The following is a 20,499-nucleotide window of genomic DNA, read 5'->3' as shown; positions in this document are numbered from 1 at the left end:
TTGTTCCGACTGTCGACCTGACAAAACTTCTTTATTTATAAGAGGGTAGAGTATCTAGCACACACTCTAATACTATCCTATTGTGATATATATATATATATATATATATATATAAAAGCTTGCCTTCTTATATCATTTATTATGGTGAGTTAAGGTATCATCAACTAAGCAAGTACCCTTGTCTCATTCAATACTGTAATTTTGACTCTTGACCAGAAGAGAGGCCATGTTTCAAGGTAAAATATAAAAAGTTAGTAACTTAAAATTCAAACTAATTGGGCATATACATATACTATAAATTTGTAAACAAAGATATGAAAAATATAAAAATTAAGGGGAACCCATCAGTGCTCTACTCAATTTAATTTTGCCAAAGCCAGCTTGATTTGAGGCTAGTTTCTGTTAATGAACTTGAAAATTGGGCTCATGCAATGACTTGTGGGCTATATGCTGATCTTATACATAGCCAGATGTCTTTGAATGATCATCAACACGCCCATCAGGCTATTCATTCGTTTTTTCCTTTTTAACATTTCCATTGTCCTTTGCTTTCTTTCATAGTAAGAGAAACAACCAAAAAGCATTCACGACCGGCTTAACAACTGTAAATGAACAAAATTCAGGTGAAGACTAAACTTATCATTTGGGTTTAAATAACCCAAGAGATTTGAATGCATCTTATGTAGTGTTGATGTGCTATAATTATTCTTTCTCATTTGATCGAAGAGTGGCTGGACTCCAAAGACATTTTAGAGCTCCATATTCTTAAAATTGTAGAATTAGGAATTTAGGAGATATCTTTTGCAGGATCGATGGTTCCAATTATTATCAACTTGAAACTTGAAAGTTACAGAACTGAGAGATCTCTTTTTCTCAACTCCAAATTCAAGTTTTTTTTGAGTAGAACTCCAAATTCAAATTGAGGGTCTTGATATTTGGATGCAAAGGACAATTCCACCTTTTTTTTCCTTCTACCAAACAGGCGCATATGTTTTTTTTTTCTTGCTGCTCCATGGTCCACACTCTGTTCAGCCCGTCCAATCAATTAATTACTAAAAATGTCTGGAAATGTAAATTCCGAAGACTGAAAAGCATGGGGCCAGCAAAAGGCGCATCACCAAAGGGACCGGTCCAAGAAACTTGATGCCAAAAGAAGAAGAGTCACAACTCCAACCAATCCAAACAGTTCAATTTTCCTCTCTCTTTTTCCCAGTCAAATGGGATATATAAATAGTATGGTCTCAGAGTCTCAGGGCCCGAGGGGGCAAGGCATATGATGGCAATGGCGTACTCTTTTGTTTCGCAAGAGGACACCTGAAGGCTTCACAAGTGATTTGAAAAAGTAAAATTTGATCTCACATTAAGATGGTAAAACTAGTGCTAACATCATTGTATTGGAATCTTTACCCTCCTCAGACACTGTTAGAACCCATATCTACTATTCTGAACTAATAATATTTTAATCCAACGGTTTTAATTCAATATGGATAGCCTGCTATATTATCCTCGTAATGGGGATTGGGGACACAGTAACTAGTATAGTATTGACAAAAGTTCAGATACAGAAAGTCAGAAAGACCAACACAAATACTATTCTATTTTCCCAAGGAGACTGGATTACTTTTCTTTTCATTTTCTTCTTTTTCTTACTTTGACTGAGGGGAAAGCGTGCAGCTTTCGTCTCTCTCTCTCTCTCTCTGTGCAGATTTAGCAGAGAAGAGATGCGTACTTGGGTACTTTGTACAATGACTGCGAGGAGGAGAGACAACACTGCTCCATCTCAACTGACTTTTGTTTGAGCAGAGATTGGGTGAGTTGAATTGCAGTTAAATACGTTGGTTTTGGAGATAAACCATATTGCTCCTTTACCAGGTACTACAATGCAATTGAGCTTGAGCTTTACTTTTTTTTTTTCTTTTTCATTTTACTTTATTGTTATTTTGCTGTTTGAGATCTTTCTCTCTTATCGAATTTGTGTTATGTTATTGCCTTATTGGTGGTAGTAGCATATGTTTCTGAGAGATATTTTGTTGTTGATCAAATGGGAGATTGATGGGTCTTTTTTTGGCTTTGTTAATATTCTTTCTTGGGTTGTTATTGGTGTCTGATGTTGGTCCTTGTTTCACGTTTTCTTTCTTTCTTTCTTTTTTTTTTTTTTTTTTTGAAATTTCAAATGTTTTCTCACATATTTTAGTGGGATGTTTAAGATGGATGTTTTGGAAGACTTGGAGATTGCTAGTGTGATTCTTTGGAGTGTTAATTATACGTCATCTGCTGATTGGTGGGTGTTGCGTGTGAACTGTGAACCGATTTAGATACCGGGTTTGTAATCGATTGATGGGTTATATTATGTTTCAGCTCTTAAAGGGATTCTCCATACATCGATATACATTGTTTTGGGTTTCTCTAATTACTCAGTATCATTTTCAGTTGTTTTGAGTTATTTGTTATGGATTTGCGGATGACTGTTTCAGCCGACTTGGGTTGTTATGGAAAATAAGTCCTTTTCTGGATGAAAAGATTACAAAACAGTAGCAAACAGACAATCCGCTGAAGGAAAAAAAAAGAGAAAAAGAAAATTCAACTTTTAAGTGTAGTGCATATTTATGAAGCTTAGTAATTGGACCACCTTCTTCTTTCGTTTTTGTACTAGGTGCCAAAGTTTGAACAGTGTTCTAAGTCGAGAAACATGTTAAAAAAATGAGTGTAGCAGAGGGGTGAGTGTTTCCCCTTAGGTGATAAAATGAAATACAGTATACTAACTAAGATGGTTTCATCGTGTGCATAAAAGAGCATTTATTGGCAACAGTAAGAAGAAATGATCTGTTGCAAGTTGAGGGTCTAGAAGAGCTAGGGGCAGGCCAAAAGGACATGGATTGATGTAGGATGATTTTATCATTGGAGGGATCCCAATTTAAGAATGCATATGGCACTGGATAGAGCAGAAATGGAGGAGAAGGTTTCATGTAGTTTGACACCATAGAGCTAGGACGAGGATTTGTTGGGTTGAGTGTAGGTGTTGAAGTTCCGTTAATGAAACAAAATTCTTTACATCCTGTGTTGAACAATATGATCCATATAATTCTTTACACGAAGTCTAACAAGTCAGGTGGAAAATGGGAAGACTGCAAAAGAACTTCCTTGCATCCCATGCAATAGGGTTAGAGGTAATTAACTACTTGTTTGGCTTATGTAATTAGTTTCTCACTTCCTGTCTATTAGAAGAGTCTGGATGGTTGAGAAATTCTCAGAGGGAATTTGGTAACTTGGGCAGGCTTAATGGAATAACCGAATAACAGATCTACCTTCTTATTATTTGTATACTTAAATTTCCATTGTGGTTTCAATTCACAAATTCAAACTAGTCTTTAAAATATTGTGATCTTCACAATTTATACCACAAAATGGATAAACCCCTTTTTTCTTTTAGAAACGTTAGTCAATGATTCTTGCCTAATGAGTCAGTAAACATATTCACATGGTTAGAAAAGGTTAAAGGTGGCCCATGGAGGCTGGCTCACTACTTGGCCGAGGCTAGAGACATTTTGGCTGTAACGAATGCAAATCTTACTTGGCTCCTTAGAGAATTAGATTCATTGGCAGACGGGTTAGCTAAATCTGATGTTCATAGGGAGTCTCTGTATAATGACAGATCTTTGCCTATTTAATGCTTGAGTTTTCCTTTTGTTTGCTTTGATTCTGTTGCACATCATCTCATGTACTAGTTTATCAATTAATGAAAAATTTCTATCTTCTTTCAGAAAAGGGTATTTTTCTTATTGGAACAAATTCTGTTTCCTTCAACATTTCATGATTAGTTGAAGAGAAATTTGTCTCAGTCAGTTTTCTACGCATCTTATTCTTACCTGACCATATGTAATGAGGTTTTTTCTGCTATTCTTTCTTGTGCAGTTGCTGCTTGCCAGTTACATCTTATGCACCTGAAAATTTGTACCTGAGCAAGCAACGATAAACACATTCTTTGCCAATCTTCTAAACAGGAGTCAAATATCAGAAGATCCCCATGATACATGGCGCATCTTGATTAGTATAACTCCTATGCTTTCCATTGTAAAAGAAAGTATGGGCTTACTTTGCAGCAAACACCAGCATTTTGATGAAGCTAATGCCGAAGAAAATGCCCAGGTGAATATTCTGTTCTTTTAAGATATATATGTTTACTGAGTTTGTACCGAAGAGGATTCATAGAACCCTGTTGTTAGCTATGCTTGAAAATCTTTTATCTTAACGCATGCTCCTCTGCATGCATATATACAAAAACAAACATATGGATGTACACACACACACACACACACACTCATCAATTAGAGGGTGGCTCTTCACAATTTTATTCTTAAAATGATTTATAAGTCACAGTCAGTAACGCAGCACTTATCTTTTTATTTGGGCTTTTTGGTTCATTTTCAGGCTGTAGAAATAGAGAGGCGTATTGCTCAAGAAACAAAGGCTGAAAAGCATATCCAAAAGCTTCTACTACTTGGTACATATTACCTAAACCTTAAGTTCTATTTATTGTCTGTGTGTTGTACATTATCCTTAAATTATTTTTTGATTCATCAATCTTAAATTATATATCCAGTAATTGAAGCTTTGTCTGTTTACAAAATACTAGTTAGATGCTGAGCCCTGTAGTTTCTTGCATGAGTAGAGCATTCTTTATCATTGATGATCCTTTTTGGGTATAACCTGCTGAAGTCTCAACTTGATGCTTATCAGTTAAGTCCCATCTTAAGCTTTACATTTTCTGGTTTTATGAGTCAACTGCATTTAAAAGGACATGGGTAGAAGTAGTAAGAAATGATTTAAGCACTAATAATTTGACAGTGGATATGGCTTTAAATAGAACAGATTGACAAAACAGGATTCATGTGACTGACTTCATATAGTTGGGATAAGGCATGGACAACAATGATGATGATGATGAGTCTAACTGCATTTAGTTAATCTTTGATTCTCTTTCTTTGCTGCAAGAGGTAATGTTATCAGAATGTTCAGAACATGGTGTTGCGAGTTTTGGAGAAGTCAGGATTAGAAATCATTCATTAAATTGTTTTGGAGGTTATGAGCATTTTGCTTCATGAACTATGTATGCAAGCCTGTTTATGCTTCCAATATTAGTTACAGATATCAAATGGTAATGAGAAGATGTGGATGGTTGTAACACTAAGGATAATCTAGCAATATTGTCTTGCTCAATGGTAAAATCTAGGGAGTAGCTGTAGAGGATTGAGCACTCGAGGAAGGGGGATCTGTCATTATGGGAATAAATCATATTAGTAATTTCTCTTTCTAATGAGCTTATATGGGTATACTTGATGAATCAGTTGTCTGGGTGAGTTATGGTTATATGGTGATGTTTATGGGTATGGTAAGTGTTTGGCAAAAGTTTTGATGGTGTGGAGGATCTGCTTGTTTGGTTATGGCTCTTGAATTTCTGAGGTTTTTGGGCCTCTTTTTTGATGGGGGATTAAGTGATTTTTTCAATATGAGGTTTTAGGCATCTTTTGGATGATAAGTTAAGGGTATTTTTCTTTTTCAGCATCCCTGCTTTCCTTTATGTATACAAATTTTACATGTTTTTATTTGATACAAAGTTTCTTTACATATAAAAGAATCAATTCTTTTAAAAATGGGAGTTGGCTTTGAAACTGATATTTTAGTTGGGAGGTTTGATGAAGTTTGCAGTTTTTTTTTTTTAAATTTTTATGCTTTTATGTTGCATGGTTGAAATGTTGTCAAATTTAATTGTCAGGGTTGCTCTATGGGTAATCCTGTCATGTGGAGTCCCTAGTGATGGAAAGGAAATGGCAGTTGCTGCATATTTTGGGCTATGGGATAAAATAGAAAACAGGAGGACTAGAAAATCTGTTAAATGATAAGAGATGGGGACATCATTCCAAATCCATTTGTTTGTTCTCAAGGGAAAAGGGAGTGGGGGGGAGCAGTCCAAGATGGAGATTGCTGGAAGCCTGGAACAAGAGGGAGATGTAGTGATGAAAGGGAGATTTGACCAACCACTGGGCTGGACGAATTCAACATTGAAATGCTAAAGTTTGATGCTTCTTTATTTAATCTTTTTTTTTTTTTGATAAATGCTAAAGATGTATTGTATTGCTATAAAGGAGTGAGAGAAACCCTCAAGAATTTACAAAAAGTTTATAACTATATATTCACAGGTCATACAAAATGAGTGTTAAAAAACGATAGTAGAATTAAACCAGTGATATCTCAAGCAATCAGTCTGAACCCCTGCAAACAGTTTTCAAACACCAGTCCATCTCATCAGTGTCCATTTGGCCTTTTCCAATAATGGCTTCCAAAGGTGCAAAATTTGCCTCAAAAAGCCTGCTATTTCTTTCCTCGCAAACAACCCAGCAAATAGAAAAAGGCAAAGAATTCTACTAGTTGATGCTTCTTTATTTTGTTCATTTTTATTTTAAAGTTTTGTAGTTTGTACATGTGCAATGATGTTATAAATGGTTGTCCTATCAGTCTTCATCATTGTTTTGATTCTATTTGCATTTTCTGAAAAGCAATGTTTTCTCTGTTTTAGTTGTTTATCTTTCTCAGATGCTGTAGTTTTTAATTTTGTGATGCCTATCTTTTGGTTAAAGCATGCTGCTAAGCAGTAAGCACTTCTTTCTGTCCATTGAAGTCTTTTCTTTTATGATTTTTTCTTATTCATTATGGACTATCTTTTGGTTTTAAGGGGCTGGAGAGTCAGGGAAGTCCACAATTTTTAAGCAGGTTTGGCATTCTGTGCTTCCTTACCTATTCCTATTAGCTTCAATTTCTGCTTTGCATATATCAATATATTCTAACATTTACTAATACTTGGTAATGACAGATAAAACTTTTATTTCAAACTGGCTTTGATGAGGGGGAGTTAAAGAGCTACATATCAGTCGTCGATGCCAATGTGTATCAGACTATTAAAGTATGCATTATGCAATACTGAAAAGGGTGTGTTGGTTGTGTCCCTTTTGCAAAATATGGAAAATTCTTAGCATCATTTGCTGGAATAGATTGTAAAGCTTTTGCAATGAGATGAATGGTGATCCTTTGTGTCGAATCTTATTGAAAATATTTGGAAATTCCAACAGATGCTGTATGATGGGGCAAAAGAATTTTCTCAGAATGAAGAAGATTCTTTGAAGTATGCATTGTCTGTTGAAAATAAGGTATAAAACAACCTTTCCTTGTCTTGCTTACATTTTTTAATGCCAATTTCCATTATGTGTTATTTAACAAATTGAATATATTAAAGAAGTGTTAACTTTCTTTCATCATGTAATTCAGATTGTCATACATGCAAAACATATCTTGTCTTCCTGTTTGCTCATTCCTATCTTTCAAGGTTCCATTTTTAGTAAAAAAATGCTTCTGCTTTATTCTGGTATAAGGATATTGGAGAGAAGCTATCCGAAATTGGAGGTCGGGTGAACTATCCACGCTTGACTAAAGAACTTGCACGGGATATAGAGACTTTATGGAAGGATGCTGCAATTCAGGTTTCTTTTGCTTCACTTAGATGCCATGAAGTGGTTGTTTTGTTCTGTGTTTGTTTGGCTGCTTGTGCATTTGCATGAAAGGGGTTTTCATGCATGAGGATGCACATGTGTATACAAATGGCCACTCCCTACTAAATTTCTAGCTACCCTTGTATGTGCAGGAAACCTATGCTCGTAGTAATGAACTCCAAGTTCCAGACTGTGCTCACTATTTCATGGAGAATTTGTACAGATTATGTGACGTCAACTACGTTCCAACTAAGGTCTTATACAATGAGATTCCCTCAGTCCTATTCACTCAAAATGAATTATGTTAGTAAATATCTCATGCTATAAGTACTCATTTTTTCATCATTTTTTTACTGCCAAAGTTTGCAGAAAATACCAAGGTCAGATCTTATTTCTCTGCATATCCATATATCTGGCTGTTAACCTCCAGTGCTTCACACTAATTAAAAAAAAAAAGAACTCCAGTGCTTCACTGGTTTACATCAGTAATGGCCTTAGTTGCTAATAATTGCTGTTTGTTATGGGGGCTATCTTGGTTTGGGTTCTCATTCAAGTTTATTGTCCTGTCTTCATTTACAATTTCTGAATAAATATCTGAAGGGTGCATATGATTTGCTGAAGCATCAATGCATCATGTGGTAAACGGTTTACTTGAGACTACTCTTTGATGGAGGAAACATATATAGTTTACTTTTTACTGTAGCCTTGGGTCTTTTATGTTGTTTTCTGAATTGTCATTGACCTATAATATGAGCTCCAATCTGTTTAGTGCTATATTCAACTAAAACAAAATTTTTTATGGTTTTGAATTTCATGGTGATACTTGGTAGAATTTCTTGACAGCATCCTGAAGAAAATGCCAACAGTGCTTTCAAAATTCAAGATTGTTTGCTGGAATCCAGGGTTCAACAACTAGGATAGGGGCTTTTAAAAGCTCAAACTAGTGAAGGTTGAAACTTGAAAGATCTACTAGCGAGGAATTGTATTGGGGAATAACTGCCTTGGGGTTGGGGCTGGAAGGTTATTCAATTTGCTTTTCATTGTTGTTTTATGCTGGCTATCAGGGTAGCTGGTTAGTCTACGCTACCTAATTTGAGATTTTTGTGTCTATTCTCCTTAACAGAAACATGGCTCTGCAAATGGGAGGACTGGATTTTTGTAGTTGGGATTAAGGATGAGTTAGGTTGTATTTGGTCTCTCTCTCTCTCTCATATTAGTAAAACCTCTTTGATCTAATGTTGAGAAAAGAAAGGTTTTAAACAAGGTTGAGGGAAGGAGATGGGTGAATCAATCAGAAAAAAATGGACGGTCAAAGTTGATTTCCTGACACTAGAAATAAAAATCTGAATTAAGGTGTGGGAGATTAAGGCCTAGTGTTCAAGAGAAAATATGAGATTTTGGGGAGATCTAATGTCTAGTATATTGAGGATCAGAGCAGATCAGTTTTGAGGAAGTTTTAAATGGATTACCCAAGTTACCATGCTGGGCATCATCCAAAGCATAGAGTCTTCAGTGAGACGTTTTATTCACCTTCTCTTACAAATTTATAATCATGTCTCATATGGGCCTGTGGAGTTTATGGTGGTCATGTAAAGATTTGCAGTCAACTTTCTGCCTCCCCCCAAAATTAGAGAGTATTTGGGATTCCTGTTGAATACATGTTCAAAGCTTTCAAAACACTGTATATCTGATGCTTAAGTTCAAATTAGGATTAAAATACAATAAGCATACTAGGAAGAACTCCTATAGTTCAAAGAACTTGTAATGAAAATAATTTAAACATGCCAAACCAGATAGAGCTATAATAGGATGCCTATGAGACCTATGGGTGGGCCATAGCTGCATGCATGATCAACCCTATTTTTTTTCTCTCAAATAAATTGTTCTACAAGCTTCTCTACCATTGGCAAAATCCTGAATGGTGTCAGATAGGCCTGCTTGAGGAGCTGGATAGGTCTGCATCTAGGGGCTAGATGGTTGGCTTTGCATCAATGCATCTCAATGTCTTATTGGATATGTTATATAAATTCATTTTTTTATCAGTAAAACTTTGGTTATATTAATTGAGTGAGAAAATATAATACTATTTTGATTTGATGATCATGATATCATCCCCACAATCAAAACTATGTTACAAAGATGCCCAAAACAATTGCTCCCTTGCTACCCCTTGTTTAGCAGGGGAGTCGGATAACCCATTTGCACTCCTAACCCATTTGAATTCAGCACCCAGCTCTCTTGCAATCCTTTCTACTTCCCTATAAACATTCTTGAGGGTCCAAGGAATATTTCTATTAGATCTTGCCCAAGAAATGATTACTTTTGAATCCCCTTCCACCTCCAATTGATTGAAGCCCAATTGCTTAGCTAGCCTGAGACCTTGTAGTAACGCCAACAATTCAACTTTTATGGAGTTAGCTACACCAATTGGTCCAGAGAAAAGAGCCAACAATCTGCCCTCTGAGTTTCTTAATGCCCCACTAATACCTGCCATGCCAGGGTTACCCAAAGAGCTGCCATCAAAATTCAGCTTTACTTTACTGCCTTGTGGAGGTTTCCATTCCATTTTTAATCTATCTTTGACTCTAGAGGAAAATGCTATCTCCTTCCAAGCCCTTAGAATATAAGCCACTGTGAAATTCTGAAAGCAATCCAAAGTTTTAATCCAGAATGTTACTTTCACTTTTATTGTCTCTATTACTTCCTCTACAGGTTTGCTTTTGTCATTAAAAATTCTGATATTCTTCTCCTCCCAAACCACCTAAATAGTTGCAGCTTTAGTAACTTTCCACATCAATCTTCCTTTTTTTTTTGGTTGCCCAAGGAAATTGGGCCTGAAAATGTATGCCACCTCTTGGGGAAGGGATCCAACTACAACTGAAAAGATCACAAAAAAACTCCCAGATATGTCGGACAAAGGGGCAGAAGATTAATAAGTGGGGTACAGTTTTTCCACTTTTCCTACATAAAAAGCACATGTGAGGAGAGAAGCAACAAAAAGGCCTTCTTTTCTGCAGTGCACCACAGGAGTTAACCTTTCCAAGGAAAGATTCCATTTTTATATAAACTCATTACAGTGTTATGCTTATTTGTATTTTAGAGCTATACCTCATTCTCTAGTTCCCTAATGTCTGTTTTTGATACTTCAGGAGGATGTTCTTTATGCAAGAGTTCGAACAACAGGTGTTGTAGAAATCCAGTTCAGGTGAGTTTTCATCTTGAGAACCTTGCTTCTTTCCTAATTGCACCTTAACATGCTTTTCTCAAACCATCATGTTTGTATCTTTAATTTCCTTAGCTGGAGTGGTGGACATTAACCAACTGCCATCTCTGATGGTCTTAAACTCTTAACAAAACTGTGAAGCCCAAATATATACTTGATAGGCATGAAATACCCCTTAACAACATTGAAACTGTCAACTATCAATGCAGATGACATGATTACTATAATAATTTGAAAATTTTGTTCTTGTAAAGGGTAACAAGTATGTGTTGTTTGCATTATTTATGTGAACTTTTTGTATGAAACAACCAACCTTTGGACTAGGATTGTGCAATGCTTGGACTTGTCTTTTAATGGACGAAAACTTTACGGAACTCTTGGATTTTTTGCCCTACAGACCTGATGGGATCCATGAAAAGAGACACTATGGGACAAAGCTGGACATGTATTTTCATGGGTTCCCCTTTTATCTTTAGGGGGTAGAAATATGATGGTTGCATAAAGTTTCTTATTAGCATTTCGCTTTGTAATATATTGTACAGGTGCCTTGTTATGTCGCCATTATTGTAGCCTGGTGCTACAGAGTGTTGCTTTAGAGTACTGGAAGACATAATTTGACAATAAAATATTGAATTAGAAGAACCTAAGTTGGAGTAGTCAGTGATTCTTGCTTCTTAGGTGATAGGGGCAGAGGGGGAAGAGGAAGAAATTCTGTGGCTAGCATTGGCTTTTTCTGTGCCGGTTGGTCTCTGATGTTCCTGGGGTTGTGGAGGTTTTTCTGTTGTGTTTCTCATTGCTGGGCCTGAGCTCAGTGGTGTTTTGGTTTGGTTCTGGGCCCTTTGTTTGGTGGGTCCTTGAGTGTTTTGTTGAGGTGAGCCCTTAGTGGTTTCTTCTGTTTGGCTGTATTTTTTTTTGGTCTCAGGTTTGGGTCTTGTCCTGGCCTGTTTTTGGATCTGGGCCCTTTTTGGGATGCTAGCTGCTCCCGTGGTTGGCTTTTGGATCCGTATACATCTTGTATACTTATTTTTTTCTATCATTTTCTTTAATATACTTTATATGTTACCTTTTTCAAAAGAAAAAAAAAACTTGCTTCTTAGGTTTTTTTTTTTTTTTTGATGAATGTTCTTAGGTTGTTTTTGTTACTGTGCATTGAACTATTTCAAGGACATATTAGAGTAAAAATGCCTTTGCCTAATTCTGGTAGGGTGTATTGGAGTAAGGTTACTGGTTTATGAACTCAAAATGATTATGTTATCTTTGATTAATTAACTGGTTCTGATTTGTTTTAGTTCTTGTTAATTTAGTGAGTTAGTCTCCACCTAAATGTTGTCCTTACTTTTTTTTAGTATTGTAACTCTCATGGCCAAGTTTTTTGTCATTTATTTCAATATAGGTACATATATATGCTCTTCATGTCCCCCCCCCCCCCCCCAAAAAAAAAAAAAAAAAAAAAAAGAAAAAGAAAAAGAAATTGTTCTGTGCATTGCAGACATTTCCTTTCAGCCAGGACTGATAAAAAAAATGATCTTTTGTAGAAGATACTGACAACCAATTAAGATGGATGAGTGGAAAAACTAGAAAGGATAGGATTGGGAATAAAGTCATCTGTAGAAACCTAGGAGTTGCTCCAATAAATGATAAAATGAGAGAGTAGACTAAGATGGTCTGGTCATGTGCATAGAAGGCCACCAACACCTCCAGTTAGAAGAAGTGGTTTGTTACAAGTAGAAGGGGCTAGAAGAGCTAGGGGCAGACCAAAAAGGACAGGGGTAGAAGTAGTAAGAAATGATTTAAAACACTAATAGTTTAACAGTGGATATGGCTTTAAATAGAACGGATTGGCAAAACAGGATTCATGTAGCCAACTCCATATAATTGGGATAAGGCATGGATGATGATGATGATGATGATGCCTATCGGCCTTGTCAGTTTCAGTCGAAGAAGAGAAGAGACAAGAGAGTCACATGAAAATGGATGGGTGTGTACAGTACCACATGCCCAGAAAAAGATATTTATATATTAATGTGAGAATGGACAGTTCTGTCCTTACAAGTGTGAGATATGTACAGTAATGTACAAAGAGATATACAAAAGAGTCAAATAAAAGAAAGTAAAATTACAAAGTTACCCCTTATCCTCTCTACAAGCCTATCCTTTTTTTATCCTTTTTGCGGTTTGTAACATTGTCTGAATTTTATTAAGAAAATAATGAATAATTGAGTACAGAAATAAATATACACTATCATCTATGCCCTGAATAATACACAAAAGAAGAGTTAACCTCTTTGCTACTTATACCATTATCATTTGAACTCATTCCCATAAAATACTTCATTAACCCAAGAAACATGATCCCCAATATAAGTTATGTATGTTTTAACCCTCTCCAAAAAGTGAATTAGACAGGGAATAGGGATTTTGTAGACCTTAATACCCAAGTAAACGAAACACGTGGACTAGTCAATAATCCTGCTTATTTGATGACAATTCTGTGAAGTGGCCATTATAAAATCCCTCATCCACCAAATGATAACTTGTGAATTTCCCTCCACCTCAAAGTTCAAGTAGCCTAATGAACATGCTCATCTTTTTTTAATAAATCATCTCCATCTTAAACTTTCAAGAAGAAATGGTAACTCTGCTTTAGTGGAGTCATTATCCTTTATGTGACCTTAATACACTGCTGATATATGCTTCGGTGATTTCTAAAGACTCGCCCAATCCCAAAACTTCTGGATTATCGAAACAACAACCATCACAATTGAACATGGTGTGGTGAAGTGGGACCTACTCCCTATATATTTGCAATTGCTTACTTTCAGCATACTGGATGCCTATCTTCAAGGACCACCAATACTTATGCTGTGAGTTGTGGATGTGGTGCAATGACGCTTGCCCTTATGAACTGCTATGGGAAGATCAAGATCATCTAATGAAGGTGAAGGCTCCATGGTGGGATGTCTCTCATCTGTAGTATCTGTGGTACCTGGATCTAGCTCTGCAAAAGGAACTGAGGCTACTGTGGTACCGGGATCTGGATCTGCAGAGGAGATTGGGACTGGCCTGCACTGTTGATGTCCGAAATCAACTTGTCTCCATCGTTTGTGATAGACTCTCACATCCCTGCATCTCTGATAGCCCTCCCCATTAACTCCTCTTCACTTAATGGGATAGGTAAAGGAACTTCTGACGAGTTAATCCCAACCTTACTACTCTCCCCCTGAGGAGAAACCCTTGGATAATAGGGTACATCTTCAAAGAAAGTGACATCCATTGAGACAAATCTTTTCCCAGAAGTAGGTTCATAGCAGCAATATCCCTTTTGAGTTTGTGCATAACCAAGGAAAATACATTTTGAGGCTTTAGGATCAAACTTGGAATGATGAAGGCCAAGAATCTGAACAAAGCATGTACAACTAAAGGTTTTAAGGGGAAAGGTAAATAACTCTTTATCAGGATATAAGAGGGTAAATGGAGGTTTCATGTCAAGAACCCGTGAAGGAATCCTATTGATGAGATACACTGCTATAAGAATAGCATCCCCCCAGAAACGTATACCTCCAATATGTGCTATTCTTTTTTTTAGCAACCCCATTTTGTTGTGGTGTATGAGGACAGGTACTCTGATGGATAATCCCATGTTCAAGCAAATAGGAGGCTAATGGGTTTGCAAAATATTCTTTTTCATTACCAGATCTAAAAAGTTTGATTTTGACCCCAAATTGGGTTAAAATCATCTGATGAAAAACGAGTATAATCATCAACAAATAGTAGGAAATATCTGTAACCCCCCCCCCCCCCCCCCCCATGGCAGTGGTATGGTAAGGTCCCCAAACATCAGTATGCACAATTTCAAAGGGAACATTACTTATATTATTACTTAATGAATGAATAGGTTGTCCTGTAGTGTTTTGCAAGTTCACAACTCTCACATTTCAAACTAGATATCTGGATAGGTTCAAATAAACTAGGAAACAAACTCTTCAAAGCCCGAAAAGATAATTGACCCATCCTATTATGCCAAAGCATAGCCTGATCAACAGACTAACAAACACAAGACCTCTTAGTCTCACTATCTTCCCAATGAAGACTCCCTCCAAGCAGATAGACTCCATTTGCCTCACGCCCAGTCCCAATCACCTTCCTTGTCTCCAGATCTTGAAAAAACATCGATCCGAAAAAAAAGGTTACTGAACAATTCTGGTTTTTTGTAATGCTATTAACTGAAAGCAAGTTAGTACTAAGCTTAGGAACATGCAAAACCGAAGATAAGGAAATAGCATTAGACGACTTGATATCTCCCTTGTCAGAAATAGGAATGAGGGAGCCATCAGCAATGGACACTGTCTCTGCCTGAAGATAGGTGATAAATAGTAAATAGTGACGACATGCCAGTCATATGGTCAGATGCTCTAGAATCTATTATCTATGAATGTTCTGTATTACCTGTAGCTAAGGCATGGTAAGCTGAGGTCCAATTACTTGAATGAGCAAAAGTTGAGGAAGGGGGTGTTGATGGTGTCTGAGGAGGTGGAGCTGAATTACCAACTTCATTTTCCAGCTGAATTAGAGCAGCTCGGACAGCAGCTGAAGTGTCTAGAGGATTGCCTCTTGTGCTAGATGAGGTTGTACTATCAGTGTTAACAACCATATTTGCATTCCCCTTTTTGTTTCTGAGTTTTGCTGGAACTAGATGTGGATGCAACTTCCAACAGGTGTCTCTTTAGTATGTTTAGGTTTCGCGGAATGCTCACATACTAGGTCCTTCTTAGCTTCCTTCTTCATGCCTCTTTCCTTATCACCCCCAGATTTGGGCCTAACTGCTGCTAGAGCTGATTCAAAAGGCTGTTGTTGTAGCATAACTTTTCTCCTAGTCTCTTTGTTGTGCACTAAGGAATAGGCCTGAGACAGAGTTACACTGTCTCTTGTCAACAATTGCTGCCTCACAATATCATATTCCGAATTTAGACCAACTAGGAACTCAAACACTCTATTAGTTTCAATTTGCTTTCTGTAAATCTGTGCATCCTTCTGACTTTCCCATTCAATTGATTCAAGGTGGTCAATTTCATGCCACAGGGATTTCAATATTGAAAAATAAACAGAAACTTGTTTTTCACCTTGCTTGAGATTTTTAACCTCACATTTCAGCTCATAAGCCTTAGCAACATTAAGGGGCTGAGAGTAGGTTTCTTTCACAACATCCCATATTTCTTTAGCTGTTTTTGCCCATAAGTAATTTCGGCTGATGTGTGGCTGCATGGAATTGCACAGTCATGTCATCACCAAATAATTTTCCTGAATCCACTTAGCATAAGTGGGATCCTCCTTATTTGGTTCCTTACATCTCTCAACAAATAGTTCAGCTTTCCTCTTCCCCCAATAGCCATCATAGCTGATTGGGCCCACTCTAAGTAGTTTGAACCATCAAACTTTACAGTTGTAATCTGGAAGGTGTTTTCAGTCATGCCACCTGAACTAGTCCCCAAAACACCTTCCCCTTGGTGCTTGAACTCCATTCTTGGTTAGGGGTTAAGCAAAAAACACCTTCTATTTACTATAACAATCAGCTTACTGGGTCTGAAAACTAACGACAATAGGTCTAGAGGCAGAAATCAAATTCAGAGAAAGAAAAAATTTCCAATTCACTGTATCACTGTATCAATCAACCTACTAAATCTGAGAACTAATAGCAGTTGGCCTAGGTACAAAACTCAAAAAACAGAGATCAGAGAACAGAAATCTGATAGCAGCCAAACTTAAAAACAAGTCTAATCTCTTATCCAGACACAGTAACAGCCCTGGATTTCAGGGTTTTCTCTTAAAACCCTAGAAGAGAAAAAGAAAAAATTCTATATAGCCATACCTCACAAATTAAGCTATCCTTGCTGCTGCCCTCAAGAAGGAATAAGACCTTACCCAAGAATTTCTGAAAAAACCTGATATTGATTAAAAAATCTTCCTGAAATTCTGATCGCCAACTTAAGTTTGCTCAAAACTGATATTGATTCTGATCAACCCGAGAAACTTCTGAAACATAACTGATCTCAGAGAAAAATCTTCTTGATTGCCAACTTCAGTCTTGATGAGAGAACCAAAAAATCTGATTGGCACCTCCAATCTTGATCAAAGACCTAACCTTGATCACTTAATTTTTCTCTAATTCTTCCTGATTACAAAAAGCACTTTCCAATCCTTGGACAGTTGCTGAAGACTTCTTGTAATCTCCAAGAATTAGTTGAATGAAAAACTGAGCCCTAAATAATTCTCATGTGGTCGGCTGAATTAATTCCACATGAGAAACCCTAGATCGAATGCTCTGATACCAAGTAGTCACTCAAGATTGAACAGACACTTAAAAAGGAGAAGAAAAAATAAGAAAAGAAGAGAGAGAGAGAGAGAGAGAGATTTTGATAAAAGAGAGTTGGGTTGTTGATTTAAAACAGCCGCCCCCCTCTTAAATTTATATACATAGTATCATACTTGTAAAAGGACTGAATTGCTTATATGGCAAGATAAGATAAGATAAAGCTGAAACAAGACTAATCCTAATCTTATAAAAGATTAGTCTTAATCTTATAAAAGACTAGTTCTAATCTTATCTTAAAGAACTAATCTTAATCATAACTTATTGCTGACATACGAACAGTGGGGACCACCTTAGTGTTCTCTACACCTTGAAACCAAATGAGTCCTATGAGAAAGACTAGGATACCTTCATAAAGATGTATATCTTCGATATAATTTCCATGTGTGGTAGTATTGTGCAATGGTGTATCTTTAGTTGCAGCAAGTATCCATTTCTGCTTGGATCTACTGGTACTAATCTGTAGAATGCCAAATTATGCAGCCCTGTTGGAGAGAATAAGAAAAGTGGTGAAGTTTATAGACTTTTTGATGTTGGAGGTCAGAGAAATGAGAGAAGAAAGTGGATACATCTATTTGAAGGTGTTACAGCAGTAATTTTTTGCGCTGCTATTAGCGAGTAAGCTTATCACTTGTTTGATTAACGTTTCCTGATTTAAGATGGGTTGAAGTTGAACACATAATGCTTAAGCAGTCTCTTTCAGTTGGTATTGAAAGATGGTTTCCTCCATGGTTATGCTAACTTTATTTGCCATGCTTAATGGCACCAGAGATGTTTATATATCCAGCTTTGGTGGAGAGCTGGTAAACAATACTATATTTGGTTGCTTTAAGTCATCTATTTTTGTTTTTCAACTCTTTTTTCTCTCTTAGTTTCCAGAGAGGAGAAACTTATAGTATTGTTAAATGGAATATAGTTGGTTATTAGTCATTCCAAATATTTGTTGTCTTCACTCAAAAGCCAGGGTAGGGATGGTTGGTTGGCAAACAAAAGTTGCATCCATTGAGCTGACATTTCCTCTGTAGATTATCAACATCTTTGATATGTATACATTATTAACATTGACCCCAACCAAAGAGAAATTATTCGTAGACTGGAAAACAAATCAAGGTAGCCTTACTGATAAATTGCAGGGTGTAGGAGCCCCGCCCCCCCCCCCCCCCCAAAAAAAAAAAAAAAAAAAAGAGCTGACTACACTATGTCCTTGATTATAGAAAATAGTTAGACCTGAAAAATACCATCTTCCTACTCAGGGGTGGTGCCAAGAGCTGGAATGGATCATCCCAAACACCCCTCCAAAAAAAGTAATGTTTGGAAATTCCCCTTTTCATAGTGGGAATTGAGAGGATGTGGGCCCCGTTTCTCTCCACCCAGGTGATGAACACTGGATCTGCTTATTAGAGATGGAGTGGCTTTACCTCTTTACCAGTTAACTCCCTGGCTGGACTTGAAGATCAAGTCAGTATCATCTTTTGTGGAGGATGTATTTGTTTATTAAACTCCACAAATATTGATCCACTAATGCTTGATCCAGGTATGATCAGATGCTGTTTGAGGATGAAAGCAAGAATCGAATGATGGAGACCAGGGAACTCTTTGACTGGGTTCTAAAACAACCATGTTTTGAGGTTTTGTAAATGGTGCCTCTGCAGAGAGCCTTTGCTTTCTTGATATCTGTAATTCTTTTTCTTAATAGAAATATAATTATGTTCTGCAGAAAACGTCTTTCATGCTCTTCCTGAACAAATTTGATATATTTGAGAAGAAGGTTCTAAAGGTGAATCCCACTCTCTCCCCAAGAAAAAAGAACCTAGCCTTAAACAACTGCTAGTGGATGGTAAAATCAGCATGCACTTTTTCTCTAATGTTCTGTGGTATGCATGCAGGTGCCACTAAACGTTTGTGAGTGGTTCAAGGATTACCAACCAGTGTATGCAGGAAAACAAGAGATTGAGCATGCATACGAGTAAGTGCTCTCTGGATTCATCAGTGTTCTCCATCCTGAATCCTGATGACTCATAACTTGAGAAGCTGCTAAGAAGGTTGTTTTGATTGGATAAATGTTCCTTTTGATTGCTGAACCTCTTCTGGATCCTTTGCTCTGAATCCGATATCTAAATGCCAGAATGAATATTAGATTAAAGAATATTTTGAACCTGACCCAGGCATCTGAATTGGTGACCTGGATAGCTGACTGGGTAAATGGGTTTTGATGATTTTGATCATTTCACTAGACGAACTGCCCAGTTGAGTGTCCAACCCGCGTGCCTAGCCAGCTTTCTGGGTTGATGTTCAGTATCATTGAGGTTGGATAGGTATTTTGTGTAGGCAATCACGAACCAGTTTACCAGAGAGACTTGTTTCATCCTCCGCTTCTGGCACTATACATTCATCTCTGCACTGGGTTCTGGTTCTAGTGTCCTTTTTCCTTTTCATGTATCTCTTGTTTGCATTAATGAATAGGTTGACTTGTATTGTACGACAAATGTCTGATGAAATCTGATTGTTAGGTTCGTGAAGAAGAAATTTGAGGAGCTATACTTCCAGAGCACTGCTCCAGATCGCGTTGATCGGATATTCAAGATCTATAGGACCAGTGCCCTTGATCAGAAGCTTGTCAGAAAAACTTTCAAACTCGTGGATGAGACTCTGAGAAGGAGAAACCTTTTGGAGGCGGGCTTATTGTGACGTTGGTGCACTTCTTGGATCAGATTGGTATCTCTCAAGAGTGGAAGGAGCTTCTTTGAGAGGTATATCAAGCATGTGTTGTTCATTGGCTCTTTTGGTCGCATACTACACAAATCACTGGGGATTGGGGAAAGCCTTTCCCATAAATTTCCTCAGCTGGAATTGGGTCCATCATGCGATAAAACTCGTATTCATTTTTGGTCGCGTTGGCTTTTCAGGTTTATCCGTAAACTTATAATGGAATTTTGTCGTGAACCATGCATGTGATTTTTTATATATAAAAAGTTGAAAAAAAAAACTGCTTGCTGAGGAGCTCTGTCCATGTAAAAATGGACGCCTTTCTGCAGAAAAAAAAGGGAAAAGAATACTGTACTTAATAGATAAATGAATGACCTTGTTTTGTTACAACTTACAAGAGGAACTCGAAAAGATCCAAATGAGCTTAGGTCCTTGGATTTAGCTTGCGTAAATGTCTACTGACATTTCCATTATATATACTAATATACCATTGTGTGTCGTGAAGACACAATGCCTGTTGTTAGATAAACTGATACCATTTGCAGCCCAGCTTAGGTGAAATGGATTTGAATGATAAAACACATTATGATTCCACACATTGGGGATTCTCAAGTAGATTCCACACATTATATATTAGTCAAAAAAAAAAAAAAAAGAAAAAA

The 20,499-nt window shown here is 37.0% G+C and overlaps 1 protein-coding gene across 5 annotated transcripts; it reads left to right on the top strand.

Annotated features, from left to right (window-relative positions):
* Nucleotides 1-848: 848 nt before the first annotated feature.
* LOC104609269 (guanine nucleotide-binding protein alpha-1 subunit-like) lies at nt 849-20,227 on the top strand. 5 transcript variants are annotated; one of them, XM_010275536.3, is made up of 14 exons: nt 849-1,872; nt 3,913-4,146; nt 4,429-4,501; nt 6,731-6,768; nt 6,869-6,958; nt 7,125-7,202; nt 7,425-7,532; nt 7,694-7,795; nt 10,691-10,746; nt 17,615-17,749; nt 18,666-18,759; nt 18,849-18,908; nt 19,018-19,097; nt 19,652-20,227. In XM_010275536.3, exons 2-14 carry the CDS (start codon nt 4,060-4,062, stop codon nt 19,782-19,784), a joined length of 1,134 nt encoding a protein of 377 aa, XP_010273838.1. In that variant the 5' UTR covers nt 849-1,872; nt 3,913-4,059; the 3' UTR covers nt 19,785-20,227. The 5 variants fall into 5 exon arrangements, with proteins under 5 accessions (XP_010273838.1, XP_010273839.1, XP_010273832.1 ...); XM_010275530.3 differs by having other exon boundaries at nt 925-1,872; nt 19,642-20,227; XM_010275532.3 differs by having other exon boundaries at nt 1,026-1,810; nt 19,642-20,227.
* The last annotated feature ends 272 nt before the right edge of the window (nt 20,228-20,499 follow it).

This window comes from Nelumbo nucifera, chromosome 6, assembly GCF_055504915.1.
Source record: "Nelumbo nucifera cultivar China Antique chromosome 6, China Antique-T2T, whole genome shotgun sequence".
NCBI lineage: Eukaryota > Viridiplantae > Streptophyta > Magnoliopsida > Proteales > Nelumbonaceae > Nelumbo > Nelumbo nucifera.
This window is presented reverse-complemented; position numbering and strand designations above follow the sequence as displayed.

Excerpts from the sequence above, each read along its gene's own strand:
- LOC104609269 (XM_010275530.3), top strand. The coding sequence starts at position 4,060 with ATGCTTTCCATTGTAAAAGAAAGTATGGGCTTACTTTGCAGCAAACAC. Across the intron at positions 7,796-10,690 it reads TCAACTACGTTCCAACTAAG|GAGGATGTTCTTTATGCAAG; the intron begins GTCTTATACAAT and ends TTGATACTTCAG. Across the intron at positions 18,760-18,848 it reads TAAAACAACCATGTTTTGAG|AAAACGTCTTTCATGCTCTT; the intron begins GTTTTGTAAATG and ends TATGTTCTGCAG.